Source organism: Mustelus asterias, chromosome 11, assembly GCF_964213995.1.
Source record: "Mustelus asterias chromosome 11, sMusAst1.hap1.1, whole genome shotgun sequence".
NCBI classification, from domain to species: domain Eukaryota; kingdom Metazoa; phylum Chordata; class Chondrichthyes; order Carcharhiniformes; family Triakidae; genus Mustelus; species Mustelus asterias.
The window spans coordinates 23,958,797-23,982,676 of NC_135811.1; the positions used below are offsets into that span (position 1 = coordinate 23,958,797).

The 23,880-nt window shown below is 45.1% G+C and overlaps 1 protein-coding gene across 1 annotated transcript in view; it reads left to right on the forward strand.

The window, feature by feature from the left end:
• The window catches only part of ablim1b (actin binding LIM protein 1b), a 261,285-nt gene that overhangs the window by 98,494 nt on the left and 138,911 nt on the right, over positions 1-23,880 (forward strand). The window contains exons 3-4 of the mRNA XM_078223256.1: positions 3,534-3,717; positions 5,647-5,756. Of these exons, the coding sequence (XP_078079382.1) occupies positions 3,534-3,717; positions 5,647-5,756 (294 nt within the window). The remainder of the gene's footprint in view (positions 1-3,533; positions 3,718-5,646; positions 5,757-23,880) is intronic.

Genomic DNA, 23,880 nt, shown 5'->3' on the forward strand with positions numbered 1-23,880 from the left:
TCTTGTCTTCAAGATTGTGTCATCGGCTGTGAAAATGGAAAAAGCCTGTGCAAAGAATAAAAGCAGAGGAGGGAGACCAAGACCTGTACCTGGACACGGAACTTGCTGCCATGAAGATGGGATGGATTTTTCCAGAGCTCTTGTTTTTTTAGGGTACATCCTCGGGCAGGGTGGATGTACAAGGCCAAGGAGGGCCTTGGACCAAGTGCTTAAACATGAGCAAGTAGAAGAGTTCTGTTGCGGCGCAGTGGTTAGCACTGCTGCCAGGGACCCGGGTTCAATTTTAGCTTTGGGTCACTGTCTGTGGGATTAGTGGGGTAAATGCGCGGGGTTATGGGGGCCTGCTCTGTCGGAGAGTTGGTGCGGACTCGTTGGACCGAATGGCCATCCTCCTACACTGTAGGGATTCCATGATTCCACGTTCAGCAGATAACATCCAAAGCAAACAGAGTTCTTGCACTTCTGAGGAGAAATCTTTGGCATTGCGACAACTGTATCAGAGTTATAGCTCACCAAACATTTATGTGTCCATTCCGCAAGTCTGCAAGCTGAGTGGGATCTTTAAATGGTGAGAGATATAAACAAGACTGAACCTGTGGCACAATTCTGCACGAATCACTATGGGAAATACACATCATATCTTTTATTAAAGGTTTTGAATGGGAATCATTGCAGCAGAGGGAGAAAAATAGACTGACCATGTTCTATAAGATATGGAATGGATTGGTGGGAATTGACAGAAACAAGTACCTGTTGCCCTCCCACCAATGACAAAACATGAGCTAGCCAGCCACACAAACCACAGAAGCCATTTGTTTCCAAGAGAGTGTATCAACAGTCTTTCTTCCCAAGGACATCCCCATTGCGGAACAAGCTGACAAAGGAAGCCGCCACAGCCCTATCACTTGAAAGCTTCAAGGTTCATCTTCAGACTATATCCATTTAAAAGTTTTAGTTGCCCGGTCTACCATTTCAGCAGGTCATGCCTGGTTTCGCTAGCACTACCCATGGAAATGTTAGCAGAATACGGGCATTAGTCTGTGCTGCCGACACAGCTACAGCAGGAGCAGCAACTTCCTCAGAAGCCCAGATTGGACCTATGTTCCAAGGGTTAGGCTTCATTTCCTTCAACATTGTCTTCTGCGCCTTCTCTTTAGTCCAGGCACATTAAACATGTTCTCCCAGTGGCATTCTTTGAGGACGAAGGCATTACTTTAAAATTATAACAGCGTGCTACAGGCAGATTTAAAGTGTGCAGCTAATGAAAATAAGCGTCAAAACATGGTAAAATTGTCATTTAATACAATTCATGGTATTAAGGCCAGTGGATTTAAAAAAAACACTATCTTGACATTGTTTGCTTAACCTTATAAAGTCATGACCATTTCTTGCCTGAAGCCTACTGATCGATCATTATTCATAGCATCATTTAACAAGGAAAAGTGGGCCCCACTCTGTAACGTTTGAGGTTTGATATTGAGACTAATAAGAGACCACAAAGGTCAGTGGTAGGAAACTAACTGGAACAGTTTATTAACACAGTCAGCACAAGACTGGCAAGGCAAGCTTCCTTCACTCACCTGAAGAAGGAGCGAGACTCCGAAAGCTTGTGCTACCAAATAAACCTGTTGGGCTTTAACCTGGTGTTGTTAGACTTCTTACTGTGCTTACCCCAGTCCAACGCCGGCATCTCCACATCATAGGCAAGCTTCACCCAGGGTGGAACCCGAGTCTCGGGTCATCTTACCCGTTCTCTTAAAGGAGCATGCCCCAACATACATAACACATGGTTCTCATTTAAAGTAACTTTGCATTGATGTGACATCAGAAAAGACCTGAGCAAGCATATACTGTAGAATAAAACCAATCTTAAGCATTTATGACAAATCCAATGTTGCAACTGGTGTAAAAAAATTATAGTATCATCTGTGATGCATATTGAATTTTGTACGGTGCTTTTATATAACAAATTATTCATTAACAAAAAGAATGCTCAGCTTTCCCGTTGAGCTTATTTAATAGTTTTTAAACGTGGGGTTTATTTTCAGAAACATAGGAACATAGAAGATAGGAGCAGGAGGAGACCATTTGGCCCTTCGAGCCTGCTCCGCCATTAATCACGATCATGGCTGATCGTCCAACTCAATAGCCTAATCCTGCTTTTTCCCTACAACCTTTGATCCCATTTGCCCCACGTGCTGTATCCAGCCACCTCTTGAATACATTCAATGTTTTGGCATCAACTACTTCCTGTGGTAATGAATTCCACAGGCTCACCACTCTTTGGGTGAAGAAATGTCTCCTCATCTCCGTCCTAAATGGCCTACCCCGAATCCAGTGTACTAGTTTAAAATAAAACAGACCATTGCTTGTATGTGATTTCAGATTCAGTCAGTTCAGCCCTCTGAATCTGTATCCACAAATGCTGGAAATCTATAACAAACAGATCAGCCAGCATCTGTCAGATAAAAGGCAGTCCAACATATGCAGCCAATGGTGCCAGAATTCCATAAATACTTTCTTAACTGAAAGACATACTTCATGTTATGCTGGTATTATAATAAAAAAGCTCAAATAATTAATATGTAACTGTTGCTGCTTAATAAGTTTAAAGTTTATTTATTAGTGTCACAAGTAGGCTTACATTAACACTGCAATGAAGTTACTGTGAAAATCCCCTCGTCGCCACACTCCGGCGCCTGTTTGGGTACACTGAGGGGGAATTTAGCATGGCCAATGCACCTCACAGGAATGTCTTTCGGACTGTGGGAGGAAACCGGAGCACCCGGAGGAAACCCATGCAGACATGGGGAGAATGTGCAGACTCCCGCACAGACAGTGACCCAAGCCGGGAATTGAACCCGGGTCCTTGGCACTGTGAGGCACAGTGCTTATTCTGCTCATCAATCACTATTGTGGTGAACAATTCAGAAACCTAAAGTAAAACAAACTCATTCCTCGCCATCGCTGCACCTTTTTAAAAATGAGAGTGGACTAGCAGAACAACAGCATTAGTTGGCAGTAAAACTTGCTTCACTTTCCGGTAAAACATGCCTGATCTGACTGTTAATCAGTAAGGTGTTGGTAAAGTGTGTGAGATTGTTACAGCTACATAAGGAACTTCAGATCGGGAAAAGCATTGCCCTTAGTATCTCGGTAACTGATTTCCCCCTTCTCAACAAATGTCATTTAAGCTCCCTTATAAATTGGTCAATTAAACCCAAAATTGAGAACCTCCTCCAGGAGTCTATTCCATGTGGCCATGCCATTAAGGGCTGCTGGTTATTTTGTAACCCTGAGAATCTCAGATATAAGAATAACTAAACATTGACTGAATTTTAAGTTGTTTTGTGGTGGACAGCTGTCTCTCAGCTACCAGTGAGAGGAGCTTTTATCACTTTGAGCTGGAGCTAAACTCGGGTGCAGGATAATGACTGGCGGATTAAGTACTGGAGTCCCATACATGGGTTTGCTTGTTTTGAAATTATTGATTTAGAGATTTAACATCCATTTTATTTGCATTTGCTTTGCAGTTTGTGGCTGCGACTTGGCCAAAGGTGGATTTTTCATGAAGAACAGCGATTACCTTTGTACCCTGGACTACCAACGGCTGTATGGAACCCGTTGCCAGGGCTGTGGAGAGTTTGTGGAGGGGGAGGTAGTCACGGCGCTGGGAAAGACCTACCACCCTAAATGCTTTGTTTGCTCCATATGCAAGTAAGTACAATGTCTGAAAAAATATGATGGGGAAAGAGAACTGCAAACCTCATAAGAACTTTTCATTCAGCCAGATTTCTTCAGCCAGAGGGTGGTGAATCTATGGAATTTCTTACCACCGAAGGCTGTAGAGGCCAGGTCATTGAGTGCATTTAAGACAGAGAAAGATAGGTTCTTGATTGGTAAAGCGATCAAGGATTATGGGGAAAAAGCAGGAGAGTGGGGTTGAGAAACTTATCAATCATGATTGAATTGTGAAGCAGATGTGACAGGCCTAATTCTGCTCCTATATCTTATGGTCTTATAGACTTGACACTTAGAACCATGGAGCTTTACAGTCCTAATGTAATATGAAACTAATTTCACTGCCTTTTTGCCTTCCCTTTGCCCTGTTTCAATCTGCTTCAAATATTTATCCAAACTTTCTTTCAAGGTGCAATCTCAACTGCTCCATGTGGCAAGGCATTCCATTGTGTTTTAACCTCGAATAGCGAATAAAGACACTAAGTCGACTTTAAATATTTAAACACAATTTTCTTTATTTGTAGCTTTTTAGACAATAGTCAACACTTGCAAGGCATCAACTAAATACTCACTATTCATTACGCAACTGAAGGTTGATTTCCACTTGCATTTCCATCTGACACCTGGTCAGGGTTTTGCCGCATGGATATCAGCCTTTCTCTTCTTCCAGATGTTGTCTTTTTCTGTGAGCCTTGATCCTGGGTTTTTCACTGAAAGAGTTTTAACAACACCAGGTTAAAGTCCAACAGGTTTATTTGGTAGCAAATACCATTAGCTTTCGGAGCGCTGCTCCTTCGTCAGCTGGAGTGGATATCTGCTCATAAACAAGGCACAGAGACACAAACTCCAGTTACAGAATACAGATATCCACTCCATCTGACGAAGAGTAGCACGCTCCGAAAGCTAATGGCATTTGCTACCAAATAAACCTGTTGGACTTTAACCTGGTGTTGTTAAAACTCTTACTGTGTTCACCCCAGTCCAACGCCGGCATCTCCACATCATTTTTCACTGAACACAAGAGCTCTTTGTGCCAGCATCCTTATACCCCAAATACCCCAAAAGTTCCCCGGCAACTGGACAATGAATTTATCAGAAACCTGATTGCATCATTCAATTAGGCCAACCAAATAGAGCCAGCACGGAGGATTGGGGCCCTCCAGACTCCATCATGTTTCGGCCTTATTGCACAAAGCCTACATTCCAATGCCCATATAAGGAAACACTGGCTCCAAAAGTTCTGTAACCAACCTTCTTCAGCTCTTTTGTTTGGGAACAAGCCGTGAGATCTTAACACCTTGTGCCCTTTAATACATTTCAAGCCAACTTGGCCACAAGAAATCCCAGCACACTTCAAAACAACTCTGGCCAAAAATCAGGTTTGTTTGATTGAAGATCTTTCAGCATATTAAAATTAATTAGCATTAAAAGTTAAATCTCTGCAGGCAATTCGGCAACACCACGTTCCAACAAAACCCTGCATGAGAAAATTTCATAGTCATAGAATCCCGAGGGTGCAGAAGGAGCTCATTTGGCCTATCGAGCCTGCACTGATAACAATCCCACCCCAGGCCCTATCCCCGCAACCCCGTGAATTTACCCTGCTAAAGTCCCTGACACTATGGGTCAATTTAACATGGCCAATCAACCAAACCCTGTGGGAGGAAACAGGAGCACCCAGAGGAAACCCACGTAGATGGGGAGAATGTGCAGACTCCGCACAGATAGTGACCCAAGCCGGGAATCGAACCTGGGTCCCTGGTGCTGTGAGGTAGCAGTGCTAACCACCATGCTACCTCTTTATTTCTGTTGAGCAGCACATTTTGACTCCAGTCGCTTTATTCATTTAGCTGCACACTGCGAATCAGTAATTGACAACAATGCTATTTTTTTCCTGTTTTCCAGGCGCCCTTTTCCAGCGGGGGACCGCGTGACTTTCAATGGAAAAGACTGTCTGTGTGAGCACTGTGCCCAGCCAAAGTCTTCCAGTCCCAAGGAGATTGTTAGCAGCAACAGTGAGTATACACATAGGGGAGAAATTCAGCAAAGCTTCAGATAGTAGAACATAGAACATAGAACATAGAACAGTACAGCACAGAACAGGCCCTTCGGCCCACGATGTTGTGCCGAGCTTTATCTGAAACCAAGATCAAGCTATCCCACTCCCTATCATCCTGGTGTGCTCCATGTGCCTATCCAATAACCGCTTAAATGTTTCTAAAGTGTCTGACTCCACTATCACTGCAGGCAGTCCATTCCACACCCCAACCACTCTCTGCGTAAAGAACCTACCTCTGATATCCGTCCTGTATCTCCCACCACGAACCCTATAGTTATGCCCCCTTGTAATAGCTCCATCCACCCGAGGAAATAGTCTTTGAACGTTCACTCTATCTATCCCCTTCATCATTTTATACACCTCTATTAAGTCTCCCCTCAGCCTCCTCCGCTCCAGAGAGAATAGCCCTAGCTCCCTCAACCTTTCCTCATATGACCTACCCTCCAAACCAGGCAGCATCCTGGTAAATCTCCTCTGCACTCCTTCCAGCGCTTCCACATCCTTCCTATAGTGAGGTGACCAGAACTGCACACAATATTCCAAATGTGGTCTCACCAAGGTCCTGTACAGTTGCAGCATAACCCCACGGCTCTTAAACTCCAACCCCCTGTTAATAAAAGCTAACACACTACAGGCCTTCTTCACAGCTCTATCCACTTGAGTGGCAACCTTTAGAGATCTGTGGATATGGACCCCAAGATCTCTCTGTTCCTCCACAGTCTTCAGAACCCTACCTTTGACCCTGTAATCCACATTTAAATTTGTCCTACCAAAATGAATCACCTCACATTTATCAGGGTTAAACTCCATTTGCCATTTTTCAGCCCAGCTTTGCATCCTATCTATGTCTCTTTGCAGCCTACAACAGCCCTCCACCTCATCCACTACTCCACCAATCTTGGTGTCATCAGCAAATTTACTGATCCACCCTTCAGCCCCCTCCTCTAAGTCATTAATAAAAATCACAAAGAGCAGAGGACCAAGCACTGATCCCTGCGGCACACCGCTAGCAACCTGCCTCCAATCCGAAAATTTTCCATCGACCACCACCCTCTGTCTTCGGTCAGACAGCCAGTTGCCTATCCAATCGGCCAACTTTCCCTCTATCCCACACCTCCTCACTTTCATCATAAGCCGACCATGGGGGACCTTATCAAACGCCTTACTAAAATCCATGTATATGACATCAACTGCCCTACCTTCATCAACACACTTAGTTACCTCCTCAAAAAATTCTATCAAATTTGTGAGGCACGACTTGCCCTTCACGAATCCGTGCTGACTATCTCGGATTAATCCGCATCTTTCTAAATGGTCGTAAATCCCATCCCTAAGGACCCTTTCCATCAATTTACCAACCACCGAAGTAAGACTAACCGGTCTATAATTACCAGGGTCATTTCTATTCCCTTTCTTAAACAGAGGAACAACATTCGCCATTCTCCAGTCCTCTGGCACCATCCCCGTGGACAGCGAGGACCCAAAGATCAACGCCAAAGGCTCTGCAATCTCATCCCTTGCCTCCCAAAGAATCCTAGGATACATTTCATCAGGCCCAGGGGACTTATCGACCTTCAGTTTATTCAAAACTGCCAAGACATCCTCCCTCCGAACATCTATTTCCTCCAGCCTATTAGCCTGTAACACCTTCTCTTCCTCAAAAACATGGCCCCTCTCCTTGGTGAACACTGAAGAAAAGTATTCATTCATCACCTCGCCTATCTCTACTGACTCCATACACAAGTTCCCACTACTGTCCTTGACCGGCCCTAACCTCACCCTGGTCATTCTTTTATTCCTCACATAAGAGTAAAAAGCCTTGGGGTTTTCCTTGATCCGACCCGCCAAGGACTTCTCATGTCCCCTCCTAGCTCTCCTAAGCCCCTTTTTCAGCTCATTCCTTGCTAACTTGTAACCCTCAATCGAGCCATCTGATCCTTGTTTCCTCATCCCGACATAAGCTTCCCTCTTCCTTTTCACAAGACATTCCACCTCTTTTGTGAACCATGGTTCCCTCACTCGGCCATTTCCTCCCTGCCTGACAGGAACATACCTATCAAGGACATCCAGTATTTGTTCCTTGAAAAAATTCCACTTTTCATTAGTTCCTTTCTCTGACAGTTTCTGTTCCCAACTTATGCCCCCTAATTCTTGCCTAATCGCATCATAATTACCCCTCCCCCAATTGTAAACCTTGCCCTGCCGTACGGCCCTATCCCTCTCCATTGCAATAACAAAAGACACCGAATTGTGGTCACTATCTCCAAATTGCTCTCCCACAACCAAATCTAACACTTGGCCCGGTTCATTTCCCAGTACCAAATCCAATGTGGCCTCACCTCTAGTCGGCCCATCCACATATTGTGTCAGGAAACCCTCCCGCACACACTGCACAAAAACTGCCCCATCCAAACTATTTGACCTACAAAGGTTCCAATCAATATTTGGAAAGTTAAAGTCCCCCATGACAACTACCCTGTGACCCCCACACATATCCATAATCTGCTTAGCAATTTCTTCCTCCACATCTCTATTACTATTTGGGAGCCTATAGTAAACTCCTAGCAACGTGACCGCTCCTTTCCTATTTCTAACTTCAGCCCATATTACCTCAGTGTGCAGATCCCCCACGAAGTGCCTTTCCGCAGCCGTTAAACTATCCTTGATTAACAATGCCACTCCTCCACCTCTTTTACCAGCTTCCCTACACTTAGTGAAACATCTATACCCCGGAACGTCCAACAACCATTCCTGTCCTTGTTCTACCCACGTCTCCGTAATGGCCACAACATCGTAGTCCCAAGTACCAATCCACGCCCCAAGTTCATCTACCTTGTTCCGGATGCTCCTTGCATTGAAGTAGACACACTTCAACCCACCTTCCTGTCTACCAGTACCCACCCTTGACCCTGATACCTTCCCCAATACCTCACCACCCTCACTGACTTCTGGACTACAACTCCCTTTCCCACTCCCCTGACAAATTAGTGATAGGAAATCTTTGGCAATGCTTCCAGCCAGCTGCATGTGACACTCCGAATGATCTGCAAACTTACATCAGGCTAGTTGTTTTTACCCGATGAACTGAGCAGATTCCTCGTTCTCAGTGGGCCAGGGTATGTACATGAGTTAAAAGATTAATGTTAGCTAACTAGCTGTGATTTAATAATTGTTTTGTTTGGATTTTTTCAATACCTTATCCATAACTTAGTCAGGAAGTTGAGTAAATGCTGCTCACATCAATGGGAGAAAATGGCTGCCTGGCCAGTAAATCTATTCGCTGATCAGTATTTTGCTTGTTCCAGTTACTAATTACCAGAGCTTCTGATCATTTATCAATGCCACAGATTTCAAATAGTTAATTTTAAACTCCTCTTGAATTTCTCACCAAGCAGCTACTCGATATCAATTACATGTCAAGTCTTTAGAATCGAAGCATAGAATCCCTACAGTGCAGATGGAGGCCGTTTGACCCATTGATCTGCACCAACCACAATCCCCACCCGGGCCCTATTCCCGTAACCCCACATATTCACCCTGCTAATCCCCCTGACACTAGGGTCAATTTAGCATGGCCAATCAACCTAACCCGCACATTTTTGGACTGTGGGAAGAAACCCACACAGACACGGGGAGGATGTGCAAACTCCACACAGACAGTCACCCGAGGCTGGAATTGAACCCGGGTCCCTGGCGCTGTGAGGCAGCAGTGCTAACCGCTGTGCCACCTTGCTGCCCACCTAACTTTTTATTCATTTGTAGAACGTGGGCATTGCCAGCAAGGCATATACTTTAAAGTTTTTAAAGTTTATTTATTAGTGTCACAAGTAGGCTTATATTAATACTGCAGTGAAGTTACTGTGAAAACTGTTGCCCATCCCTAATTGCCCTTAATTGAGTGTCTTGTTAGGCCATTTCAGAGGGCAATAATAAGTCACCCCATTGCTGGACTCACAAGTAGGTCAGACTGGATAAAAATGGGAGATTTTCTTTCCTGAAGGCTGTTAATGAATCGGGTGGATTTTTACAACCATACAGTGTGACATGGTCACCATTCGATGTTGTGGCCATCTCGGAGACATGGATAGAGCAGGGACAGGAATGGTTGTTGCAGGTTCCGGGGTTTAGATGTTTCACTAAGTGCAGGGAAGGTGGTAAAAGAGGGGGAGGTGTGGCATTGTTAGTCAAGGACATATTACGGTGGCAGAAAGGACATTTGATGAGGACTCGTCTACTGAGGTAGTTTGGGCTGAGGTTAGAAACAGGAAAGGAGAGGTCACCCTGTTGGGAGTTTTTTATAGACCTCCGAAAAGTTCCAGAGATGTAGAGGAAAAGATTGCAAAGATGATTCTGGATAGGAGCGAAAGTAACAGGGTAGTTGTACTGGGGGACTTTAACTTTACAAATATTGACTGGAAAAGCTATAGTTCGAGTACTTTAGAGGGGTCGGTTTTTGTCCAGTGAGTGCAGGAAGGCTTCCTGACGCAGTATGTAGATAGACCAACAAGAGGCGAGGCCACATTGGATTTGGTACTGGGTAATGAACCAGGCCAGGTGTTAGATTTGGAGGTAGGTGAGCACTTTGGTGACAGTGACCACAATTCGATTACGTTTACTTTAGCAATGGAAAAGGATAGGTATATACCAAAGGGCAAGAGTTATAGCTGGGGGAAAGGAAATTATGATGCGATTAGGCGAGATTTCGCTGGCATAGGTTGGGGAAGGAAACTGCAGGGGATGGGCACAATTGTAATGTGGAACTTCTGGAAAGGGTAAAAATAGATAAGTCCCCTGGGCCGGATGGGATTTATCCTAGGATTCTCTGGGAGGCGAGAGAGGAGATTGCAGAGCCTTTGGCTTTGAACTTTGTGTCGTCATTGTCTACAGGAACAGTGCCAGAAGACTGGAGGATAGCAAATGTTGTCCCCTTGTTCAAGAAGGGGAGTAGGGACAACCCTGGTAATTATAGACCAGTGAGCCTTACTTCTGTTGTGGGCAAAGTATTGGAAAGGATTATAAGAGATAGGATTTATAATCACCTGGAAAGGAATAATTTGATTAGGGATAGTCAGCACGGTTTTGTGAAGGGTAGGTCGTGCCTCACAAACCTTATTGAGTTCTTTGAGAAGGTGACCAAAGAGGTGGATGAGGGTAAAGCGGTTGATGTGGTGTATATGGATTTCAGCAAAGCATTTGATAAGGTTCCCCATGGTAAGCTTTTGCAGAAAATACAGACACATGGGATTGAGGGTGATTTAGTGGTTTGGATCAGGAATTGGCTAGCTGTAAGAAAACAAAGGGTGGTGGTTGATGGGAAATATTCATCCTGGAGTTCAGTTACTAGTGGTGTACCGCAAGGATCTGTTTTGGGGCCACTGCTGTTTGTCATTTTTATTAATGACCTGGATGAGGGTGTGGAAGGATGGGTTAGTAAATTTGCGGATGACACGAAAATCGGTGGAGTTGTAGACAGTGCGGAGGGAAGTGGCAGGTTACAGAGGGACATAGATAAGCTGCAGAGCTGGGCTGAGAGGTGGCAAATGGAGTTTAATGCGGAAAAGTGTGAGGTGATTCACTTTGGAAGGAGTAACAGGAATACAGAGTACTGGGCTAATGGTAAGATACTTGGTAGTGTGGATGAACAGAGGGATCTGGGTGTCCATGTGCATAGATTCCTGAAAGTTGGCACCCAGGTTGATAGGGTTGTTAAGAAGGCGTACGGTGTGTTAGCTTTTATTGGTAGAGGGATTGAGTTTCGGAGCCAGGAGGTCATGCTGCAACTGTACAAAACTCTGGTGCGGCCGCATTTGGAGTATTGCGTACAGTTCTGGTCGCCGTATTATAGGAAAGATGTGGAAGTGTTGGAAAGGGTGCAGAGGAGATTTACCAGGATGTTGCCTGGTATGGTGGGAAAATCGTATGAGGAAAGGCTGAGGGGCTTGAGGTTGTTTTCGTTAGAGAGAAGAAGGTTAAGAGGTGACTTAATAGAGGCATACAAGATGATCAGAGGATTAGATAGGGTGGATAGTGAGAGCCTTTTTCCTCGGATGGTGTTGGCTAGCACGAGGGGACATAGCTTTAAATTGAGGGGTGAGAGATATAGGACAGATATTAGAGGTAGGTTCTTTACTCAGAGAGTGGTAAGGGCGTGGAATGCCCTGCCTGCAGCAGTGGTGGACTTGTCAACGTTGAGAGCGTTCAAGTGGTTATTGGATAAACATATGGATGATATTGGAATAGTGTAGATTAGAGGGGCTTTAGATTGGTACCACTGGTCGGCGCAACATCGAGGGCCGAAGGGCCTGTACTGCGCTGTAATGTTCTATGTTCAATTACTGATACTAGCTTTTTATCCCAGATTTATTCACTGAATTTATATTCCGCATCTGCTGTGGTGGAATTTAAACTCATGTTATCGAATCATTGGTCCAGGCCACTGGATTACTGTTTCCATTTCCGGCAATAGACTATCTACCAATATATATTACAAGCCCACTGACTCCCACAGCTATCTGGACTACAGCTCTTCACACCCGACATCTTGTAAGGACTCCATCCCTTTCTCTCAACTCCTTTGCCTCCGTTGCATTTGTTCTAATGATGCCACTTTCCAAAGTGGTGCTTCTAATATGTGCTCCTTCTTTCTCAACTGTAGTTTCCCACCTACAGTTGTTGACGGGGCCCTGAACAGCGTGCGGTCCATCTACTGCACCATGACCCTCACCCCCTCCCCTCCCTCCCAGAACAAGAATAGAATCCCCCTTGTTCTCACATTTCACCCCACCAGCCTCCGCAAGCAAAGCATAGTTCTCTGCCATTTTCGCCAACTCCAGTATAATGCCACCACCAAACGCATCTTCCCTTCACTCCCTCTGTCAGCATTCTGCAGAGACCATTCCCTCCAGGATAACCTAGTCTACTTCTCCACTATACCCAACACCTCTCCCATCACTCATGGCATCTTCCCATGCAATCGCAGAGGGTGTAACACCTGTCCCTTTACCTCTTCCATGCTCACCATCCAAGGTCCAAAACACTCATTCCAGGTTAAGCAGTGTTTCACTTGCACCTCTTCCAATTTGGTGTATTGCATTCGCTGTTCCCAATGTGGTCCCCTCTATATCGGAGAGACCAGCGTAGACTGGGTGATCGCTTTGCTGAGCACCTTCGGTCTTCCGGTTGCTTGCCATTTTAACACATGATCCCGCTCCCATGCCCAAATGTCTGTCCTTTGCCTGCTGCAATGTTCCAGTGAAGCTCAACGCAAACTGGAGGAACAGCGTCCCATCTTCCGGCTCAGCACTTTACAACCTTCCAGTCTCAACATCGAATTCAACAACTTCAGATGATTAGCTCTCCCCCACCTTGACCCCTTTGTTTTCATTTTATTTAATTTTTAACTGTTCTTTACCTTTTACTTCTTTATTGTCTGTCTTTATTTTTCTTTTCTCCCCCCCCGCCACTCTTTCCCCCTATTTTATCTCCACTTCCTTACCTTTTCTCCCCCTTTGCTTCCCCTTTTCCTCCATTCCATCTCTCTCCCATCCATTCCACCCCCTCCCCCCACATCTTCATCTGTCACAGCTTACCCTCTGATTTTAGCTTCTCTGCCGTTTGGCTGTTCACACCCTTTATTCTCTCTATGGACTGCCATTAACAACCTTTCCCCTGGTTTCAATGGCTATGACTCATCATTCATTCCCTTACCCTGCAGTATAAATATCTCCCACTTTCTATGTTTTTTAGCTTTGACAAAAGGTCATCTGGACTCGAAATGTCAGCACTTTTCTCTCCTTACAGATGCTGCCAGATCTGCTGAGATTTTCCAGCATTTTCTCTTTTGGCCTCTGGATTACTAGAACAATGACACAACCCCATCCCTAAATCAATTATATTTAAACTTACAGTGTAAAATATACATTAATAAGGCCAATAAACGCAAGCCAGAATAACTAAATCATTGCTGGGAACAGAAGGCTTTAGGGCAAGGTTGACATCACATGTGAATACCTATTTCACACTGAATATTCTAGTAAACAAAATCGCATTTTTAGCTGCCATATCAAGGAGATTTGCTGCTGTGCCTTTTTTCATTGACAGAAGGAAGTGCGTACTCTAAAAGAAAACACAAAATACCACAATTGATGGATCTCTAAAATGAAAATTGATAATGCTGGAAAGACTCAACTGGTCAGGCAGCATCTGTTGAGAGAAGCGGCGGGTTAACGTTCAGATCGATGACCCCTCGTTTACTTCTGATAAATGTGGGGGTAGGGCCTGGGTGGGATTGTGGTCGGTGCAGACTCGATGGGCCGAATAGCCTCCTTCTGCACTGTAGGGTTTCTATGATTTCTATGATTCTAGGTCATCAACCTGAAAAATCCATTCTATTTGTCTCTCCAGTCACACTACCTGATCTACTGAATGTTCCCAACCTACTCTCATTTCCAAAAGAAGTTCTTGTACAATTATTGGACAATTTTGTTATAAAGGGGCGGGTTCCTCCGGATTCCCAGCCACCTGTTTCTCGGTGGTGGGAGACGGCGCGCTATTAGCTGGTGGTGGGATGTCTGATTTCCCATTGAAGCCAGCCCACACTGCCGGGAAACCTGCGGACGGGGATGTGCTGTTAGCTGAACCAGAGAATCCGGCAGGCGTGAACGGCTGGAAAAGTTATCACAATGAAAATACATTGGAATAGTTGTGCATTCATTAGGAACTTTGTGATTCCACAGAATGAAGGAAGGACCTCATTAATATATTCACAGAACAAAGATGTGCAATTCCCAAGAACAACATAAATTTCTCTAAACAAAAGAATCAAAGCAATCAGACATTCTATCAAGGCCACACTTGGAATACTATGTACAATTCTGGTCACCCTATTATTCAATGGATATTATTAAGCTAGAAAGAGTGCAGAAAAGATTTACTAGGATGCTACCAGGACTTGATAGTTTGAGTTATAAGGAGAGGCTAGATAGACTGAATCTTTTTTCCCTGGAGTGTAGGGGGTTTAGGGGTGATCTTATAGAGGTCTAGAAAATAATGAGGGGCATAGATAAGGTAGATAGTCAACATCTTTTCCCAAAGGTAGGGGAGTCTAAAACTAGAGGGCATAGGTTTAAGGTGAGAGGGGAGAGATACAAAAGGGTCCAGAGGGCCAACTTTTTCACACAGAGGGTGGCGAGTGTCTGGAACAAGTTGCCAGAGGTCATAGTAGAGGCAGGTACAATTTTGTCTTTTAAAAAGCATTTAGACAGTTACATGGGTAAGATGGGTATAGAGGGATATGGGCCAATTGTGGGCAATTGGGACTAGATCAGTGATAAAAACTGGGCGGCATGGACAAGTTGGGCTGAAGGCCCTGTTTCCATGCTGTAAACCTCTATGACTCTATAACACCTCCCTCTGGATAATCTAATGGTGTGCTCTCCTGAATTACATTGTTCAAGAAGATCAGCTAAGTGCCCTTTATAAGTATAGGATAAGACCACTTCACTGTTGTAAATGGTTTTAGCGAAGGATTGTGCAAGAAGAACCACAAAGTAGGCCTCGTAACTTAAACACTCTTTATTGCAGGTGTCCACTGTCATATCCTAGACTGCTTAACTAGGTTCCACACTGGGTGGAGCTAATCCTGATGTGGAGATGCCGGCGTTGGACTGGGATAAACACAGTAAGAAGTTTAACAACACCAGGTTAAAGTCCAACAGGTTTATTTGGTAGCAAAAGCCACACAAAAGCTAATCCACCAAGGGTCACCTGATCCATACTCTTAAAGGAGCAGTATGCACCTCAAAACGCCAATATACATATATCACACTCACAATCAAGTTTACTGTGACCAAAGTCACCCTGACCAGATGTCTTGTGCATACACTGCTGTTGCGAAATGTAGCTGATAGATTTGCACATTTCCTATCACAGCTGGGGGCTACCTTTGAACTTCCTTTACGAAGTTAACTCCTGAGAAAGACAAGAAAGATGGGTTGGGGTAAAAGCCCAGAATGTTGCTTCCTTGTGAATTACCTCCACTCTAAGTTGGTTAAAATATTTTTCCAGTCTGTACGCACATTTCTGCTGTTCTTTGGAATTGTGCATCTTTGTTCTATGAATACATTAATGAGGTCCTTCCTTCAGTCTGTGGAACCACATAATTGCCAACTGACAATTTTCAATAACGCAGCAGGAAAGCTTCCAGATAGTTCTGCTCGCAAACAGAACGCAAGTTTTGACTCAAAGTTTTGATGCCACATCATTCTGAAATTATACTGCATGATGGTAAGGCACTTGCACCCCCTAATGGCAAGAATGTCATGTATTTCCACCATAATTACAAAGAATTTGCATTTGTGAACACCTTTTACATCCACAGGATATTCTAAAGCGTTTCCCAAACACTGAAGTACTTTGGAACAGAAATCACTGTTACAATGTAGAAAATTATGGGCGTGAATTTACAGAATATAAGCTTCATTCAGGAAAAATTTCATACAAGTGTTTTTGTACCATCCCAGTAGTCAGTTACCAGATAGCACACAGTCTCTGTGTGAAAGTCTCCTACAAAAGAAATGCTTGTCTAAAACCTTTGCAATTGTAGAAGTATGGCCTAAATCTTGTATGTTGACAGCAGATGATCTCACTTTATCTTTACGACTCTGTTTGTGCCTGTCTTTGTCTGTCTCTCTCTGCCCCTCTCACTCTGCCCCTCTCACTCTGCCCCTCTCACTCTGCCCCTCTCACTCTGCCCCTCTCGCTCTGCCCCTCTCGCTCGGCCCCTCTCGCTCTGCCCCTCTCACTCTGCCCCTCTCGCTCTGCCCCTCTCGCTCGGCCCCTCTCGCTCTGCCCCTCTCGCTCGGCCCCTCTCGCTCGGCCCCTCTCGCTCGGCCCCTCTCGCTCGGCCCCTCTCGCTCGGCCCCTCTCGCTCGGCCCCTCGCTCTGCCCCTCTCGCTCTGCCCCTCTCGCTCTGCCCCTCACTCTCTGCCCCTATCATTCTGCCCCTCACTCTCTGCCCCTCTCATTCTGCCCCTCTCATTCTGCCCCTCTCATTCTGCCCCTCTCATTCTGCCCCTCTCATTCTGCCCCTCTCATTCTGCCCCTCTCATTCTGCCCCTCTCATTCTGCCCCTCTCTCTCCGCCCCTCTCGCTCTCCACCCCTCTCGCTTTCCGCCCCCTCGCTCTCCGCCCCCCTCGCTCTCCCTCTCTGTCTTTCCAGCGCTCTAGCTCTCCTATCTCTCCTTCTTGCTCTCTCTCAGTCCAAAGATGTGCAGGTTAGGTTGATTGGCCAGGTTAAAAATTGCCCCTTAGAATCCTAAAATGCGTAGGTTAGAGGGATTAGCGGGTAAATATATGTGAGGGTAGGGCCTGCGTGGGATTGTGGTCGGTGCAGACTCGATGGGCCGAATGGCCTCCTTCTGCACTGTAGGTTTCTATGATTCTATGAGAAACTGGAACTGTCTGTTCTCTATGCAGCATTGAATGTGCCACTTTCAACCACCTGTCTCTGTGATTGTGGGACACTGGTGCAAGTCGTTTGGAGCATCCATCGTGGAACCTTCTCCAGTAAAAAAACAGCAATATCGATTTCAGAGAAACACATTAGTATCACATGGTGTCACTTCAGAACCTGTGCATTTTATGCCAATGATAGAAAAACATTGAGAAAAGTATTATTTTTATTGGTTTCAATTTGTTTTATGCGTTTGGAAACAGAATTCAGATCATGTTAGTTAGAGCCTTGGTAAGAGCCAACACGGAATACTCTTCATAGCAACAAGAACATGGATACATAATTAAAAAGCAGTCTCTTGTGAATGTCCTGACCTCTATTGGAAAGCAGATACTGGGGGAGGACAGGTTTGGGCTTGAGATGTAATGCTCCCCGTGGTTTAATATCCTCCCGGTACTCTGTATCTAATGTTGCTTCTGACAAGTGGGCAGGTAGATGAGCTGGCAGAGGGTAACCAATGTCCATGGAACCATATCCAGTGAGAGTTCGTACATTCGGAAAAGAGGGGAGAGAAAGATATATTTTAGAAATGATATGGGAAGCATGGTTTCACATATGTGCAATGATATTACCATTGAAGAGTATCCCATTTTCCATATGCTCCTTGTAGTTAATTATTGATCATGTCCTACAGTGCAGAGGGAGGCCATTTGGCCCATCGAGCCTGCACCAACAATAATCCAACTCAGGCCCTATCCCCGTAATCCCACATATTTATCCGACTAATCCCTCTAATTTACGCATCTCGGGACATTAAGGGACAATTTAGCATGGCCAGTGCACCTAATCAGCACGTGTTTGGACTGTAAAGTACATGGGAGTGGATGTTACATTCCCCTGACAGCGGGTCTGAAGGTGAGGGAGACTTGTAAAATCTAGCATTTGGCCCTCCTGTCACTTACCCGACCACCCCCAACCCCAATGCCAGCCCACCCTTGAGCCTTTTGAGGCCCTTCAGTGACCACTGTGGGAAGCCCAGCAGACTGGTGTTGGGTAAGGTTTGAATTTGATATCTTCTTTGCAGGTCCCCTGTGCCCATCAGAGGCACCCTGCTCCCAATTTCACACCACCTCCTTTACCCACCACACAACCCCTCAAACCTGGAGCGTCACCCCACTTTCTGGGACCTGACTTCGGCAAAATAACTGTAAACACTCATCGTAACAAAGAGTTTAATTCGGAAGCGGAAAATAGTAGGCTTGCAGAAAACATATGGCAAAACTGATGGCAAAAACATCTATAGATATGCATAAGGCGTTGGGGAGAGTTACAGAACAAAGCGATCTAGGGGTACATGTTCATAGCTCCTTGAAAGTGGAGTCACAGGTGGACAGAGTGGTGAAGAAGGCATTCAGCATGCTTGGTTTCATTGGTCAGAACGTTGAATACAGGAATTGGGACGTCTTGTTGAAGTTGTACAAGACATTGGTAAGGCCACATTTGGAATACTGTGTACAGTTCTGGTCATCCTTTATAGAAAGGATGTTATTAAACTAGAAAGAGTGCAGAAAAGATTTACTAGGATACTACCAGGACTTGATGGTTTGAGTTATAAGGAGAGGCTGGATAGACTGGGACTTTTTCTCTGGAGCATAGAAGGCTGAGGGGTGATCTTATAGAGGTCTATAAAATAATAAGGGGCACAGATCAGCTAGATAGTCAATACCTTTTCCCAAAGGTTAGGGGAGCTTAAAACTAGAGGGCATAGGTTTAAGGTGAGAGGGGAGAGATACAAAAGGGTCCAGAGGGGCAATGTTTTCACACAGAGAATGGTGAGTGTCTGGAACAAGCTGCCAGAGGTAGTAGTAGAGCTGGGTGCAATTTTGACTTTTAAAAAGCATTTAGGCAGTTACATGGGTAAGATACGTATAGGGCCAAATGCGGGCAATTGGGAGTAGCTTCGGGGTTTTAAAAATAGGGTGGCATGGACAAGTTGGGCCGAAAGGCCTGTTTCAATGCTGTAAACCTCTATGACTCTATGAAGAGAAAAAGTCTGGTGAAGACAAAGGTACATCCCTTACAGTTAGAATCAGGTGAATTCATAATGGGCAACAAAGAGATGGCAGAACAGTGAAACAAATACTTTGGGTCTAAGGGGTACACAAATAACCTTCCAGAAATACTCGGGGACGGAGGGTCTAGCCTGAAGGAGGAACTGAAGGAAATCCTTATTCGTCAGGAAATTGTATTGGGGAAATTGCTGGGATTAAAACCCGATAAGTTCCCAGGGCCTGATGCTCTGCATCCCAGAGTACTCAAGGAAGTGGCCCTAGAAATAGTGGACGCATTGGTGATCATTTTATTGACCAGTGGATTGGAGGGTAGCTAATGTAACCCCACTTTTTAATAAAGGAGGGAGAGAGAAAATGGAGAATTATAGACCGGTTAGCCTGACAACAGTGGTGAGGAAGATGCTGGAGTCGGGATGTTATAACTGAGCATTTGGAAAATGGTGACAGGATCAGTCCAAGTCAGTATGGATTCACTAAAGGGAAATCGTGCTAGACAAATCATCTGGAATTTTTTGAGGATGTGACCAGTAGAGTTGACAAGGTTGAACCAGCGGATGTTGTGTATCTGGACTTTCAAAAGGCTTTTGACAAGGTCTCACACAAGAGATTAGTGAGCAAGATTAAAGGTCATGGTATTGGGGGTAATGTGTTGACATGGATAGAGAACTGGTTGGCAGACAGGAAGCAGAGAGTGGGAATAAACAGGTCCTTTTCAGAGTGGCAGGCAGTGACTAGTGGGGGGTACCGCTGGATTCAGTGCTGGAACCCCAGCTACTGACAATGTACATTAATAATTTGTACGAAGGAGTTGAATGCAATATCTCCAAATTTGACACTAAGCTGGGTGGCAGTGTGTGCTGTGAGGAGGATGCTAAGAGGCTGCAGGGTGACTTGGACAGGCTGGCTGAGTGGACAAATACTTGGCAAATGTAATGTGGATAAATGTGAGGTTATTCACTTTGGTGGCAAAAACAGGAAGGAAGATTATTATCTGAATGATGGCAGTTGAGGAAAAAGGGAAGAGCAAAGTGACACCAGGGTGTCATGGTGGCACAGTTGCTGAAGGTTGGCATGCAGGTACAACAGGCGGTGAGGAAAGCTAATGCTATACTGGCCTTCATAGCAAGAGGATTTGAGTATAGGAGTAAGGATGTTTTGCTGCAGTTATGATCCACATCATTGCTGCAGTTATACAGGGCCTTGTTGAGGCCACACCTTGAGTATTGTATACAGTTTTGGTCTCCTTGTCTGAGGAAGGACATTTTTACTATTGAGGGAGTCCAGCGAAGGTTCACCAGACTGAACACCAGAATGGCAGGACTGACATATGAAGAGAGACTGGATCGACTGGGCTTGTACTCACTGGAATTTAGATAATGAGAGGGGTTCTTATAGAAACATACAAAATCCTGATGGGACTGGACAGGCTGGATGCGGGAAGAATGTTCCCAATGTTGGGGAAGTCCAGAACTAGGAGTCACAGTCTAAGAATAAGGGTAAGCCCTTCAGGACTAAGATGAGGAAGAACTTCTTCACTCAGAGAGTTGTGAACCTGTGGAATTCTCTACCACGGAAAGCTTTTCAGGCCAGTTCGTTAGATATGTCTAAGAGGGAGCTGGGATGTGGCGCTTGCGGTTAAAGGGATCAAGGGGCATAGAGAGAAAGCTGGAGTGGGATACTGAAAGTGCATGATCAGTCATGATCACATTGAATGTAGTACAAGCATGAAGGGCCGAATGGCCTACTCCTGCACCTTATTTTCTGTTTTTATGTTTCTATAAAATGTATCACACACCGGATTTTGCATAATGTAAGGAAGGCTTGTGACACCTCCCCCACCATGTTGTGATTCCAATCGGCAATGCAAGGCACTCTATCTTTAAGTGTGTTCATATGTGCTGCACTTAGACAGATCTGCCCAGGCATACTAAATATGAAATAATAAAGTTTGGAGGGATGCCATTTGTGTAAAATGCATACACACATTAGAATTTGTGACCTGGATATTTTGGCAGTTTGACAGATTGTTGTTCAAGATACAGTTGGAGTGCAACGTTATCATAATGAGAACAAATGTTGCAATCAGGAGAAGTGAATAACTAACCCTCAGTTCAGCCCCATTCACTCACACTTCTGTTTTCATCTACTGACAGTGAAGGCCGAAGTGCTGGCCTGGGTTTTAGGCCCCCACCGAACCGCACACCCACTCCACACCCCCCCACCCCCCAGCATGTTTTCAGTGAGGGGAATGTAAAATATGTCGATGGGTAGCCCACCACCTTCCCTTCTTAGTCCCCATAATATGGGAGGTGGATAAGGTGCCGAGTAGGCCTCTTGCAAAAGAGCCAGTTATTGGGAACTTAAGGACCTAATTCCAGCTCCGTTGCAATAATATGCTGGCCAGTGGAAGGAGGTCCTGAGTGGCTTCTTCACCAAACTTAATCAAAGGGCCGGAAGAAAGGTGGGTTATTAATTTTTTTGTGGCGGGGGAGGAGTGCCCTGTGCACATTGGGGACAGCTTACTCTAAATTAGTTATTTCCCCCCTTTGTGCCCCCCTGCCTCACCTTCAAAACTCACTCTAGGTGTCCAATCCTTTCCTGTCAAAAACACCAGGCTTGCCTCTCTCTGCAATGTGACCATCCTGGACATTCCTAATTGGTCAGCAGTTCTCAAGGACGGGACTTTCTTTGACTGAGGTGCAGCCGGTTAAGGCTGGTATCTCTTACCCAATACCAACCCGCATTGCTAAAACTACTGGTTTTTCTACATGAGCAGGCAAGTAGTAAGCTTCCTGATAACATTTAGCATGTTGTTTGTGTTACACTGGCTGTATCCTGTGTACATCTTGTCGTCCAGTCTTCAGCTGCACAAATTTACAGTTCACCCCTCAGTTCATTACATTCTGACACCCTATTCATTTTAAAAGAAGTAGACAAAGCTTTGCACCCATAATCTCAAATGCTTATTAGCAATACTTATCAAAGCTCGGTCTTACATATACTATTAATCTAGGAAAAGCAGTGTTTGTTGTGCCTACAAATTCCACCCACAATACTTTCTTTGCAGCGGTATTCCAGGTCTAAACTCCGCACCACCCACCCACCCACCATCCCCCACCCCAGAACGGTATGGCACAGTAGCACAGTGGTTAGCACTGCTGCTTCACAGTGCCAGGGATCCGAGTTCGATTCCCGGTTTGGGTCACTGTCTGTGTGGAGTTTGCACGTTCTCCCTGTGTCTGCGTGGGTTTCCTCCGGGTACTCTGGTTTCCTCCCACAGTCTGAAAGACGTGCTGGTTCGATGCATTGACCCAAGCAGGCGCCGGACTGTGGCGACTAGAGGAATTTCACAGTAACTTCATTGCAGTGTTAATGTAAGCCTTACTTGTGACTAATAAATAAACTTTACTTTACTTTAAAAATACACCTGGTACCAATTTGGAAGCCAGTGATGTCTAAATGTCCAGACGCTCATGTGAAATAAGTTCATGAATATGCCAGTTAGTTTTTCCAGTCTGTTGCAAATTAATCAGCAGTGTTAAAGGGACTGCTAGAGACGATGGAAAAGTAGGTGTTTTTTTTTCGACTTGCCTCAATGTGTAACAGTGTCGCTGCTGGTTTCATAACAGGCCTGGGATAATCATTCTCCCATTTGGCTCCCCATCATCCCCAGCACCTATCCACCGGCCAGCTTGGCCACCTAGACATTCAGGGTGTCAGAGGCCCCTTTTGGACCTCTCATTGGTGTCCACCACTCGCCAGTATTTCTTTTTTGCGGGGGGAGGAAATGTGGCCTTAGGCCTAATTTGGAGCAGGCCTTGAGTGAGACAAGATCTTTGGGCATGTGTTCTGGCCACACTGCCCACTTCCCGCTGAAGCCCAGCGCAAAACCAATTTCTTTTGCTCACCAAAATTCAGAGTTATTGCACCTTAAAATAAAAACACAGCAGCAACTGGAAAAGAACATAAAACATGGCTGCTTCCTTTCCACCTCTGCCTATAACTAAGCAATTGTATTACAGGCTCCATTCGTTCAAATGTTCTTTGGAGTCATTCTGACTTCATTGTTTTATCACAAACTATTCCTTTCTCACAGAATTAGACCTATTCTTCATGGAGTAAAAGAATTTTTTTTTCAAGAGTAGTGGCAGTTTGCCCAGACAAACAAATGGAACATATTGCCGCTGATTGAAGTGTGAGCCCCTGGAGAGGAATTGCTTTAAAATAGAAAACTCGGGCCATCAGTGGGAAGGTAAAGATGATGGGCATGCGCTCACTTGCAATTGTTGGTACATGGGAACCGTTTGTTGTTGTTGCGGTGCTCCACCAGACTGCCGTAGCAGGCCTCCCAACATTTTAAAAACATTCATTCTTGGGACATGGGCATCGCTGGCTGGGCCAGCATTCATTGCCCATCCCTAGTTGCCCTCGATGGGCAGTTGAGAGTCAACAACATTGTTGTGGCTCTGGGCTCACATGTAGGCCAGACCAGGTAAGAATGGCAGATTTCCTTCCCTACAGGACATTAGTGAACCAGATGGGGTTTTCCGACAATC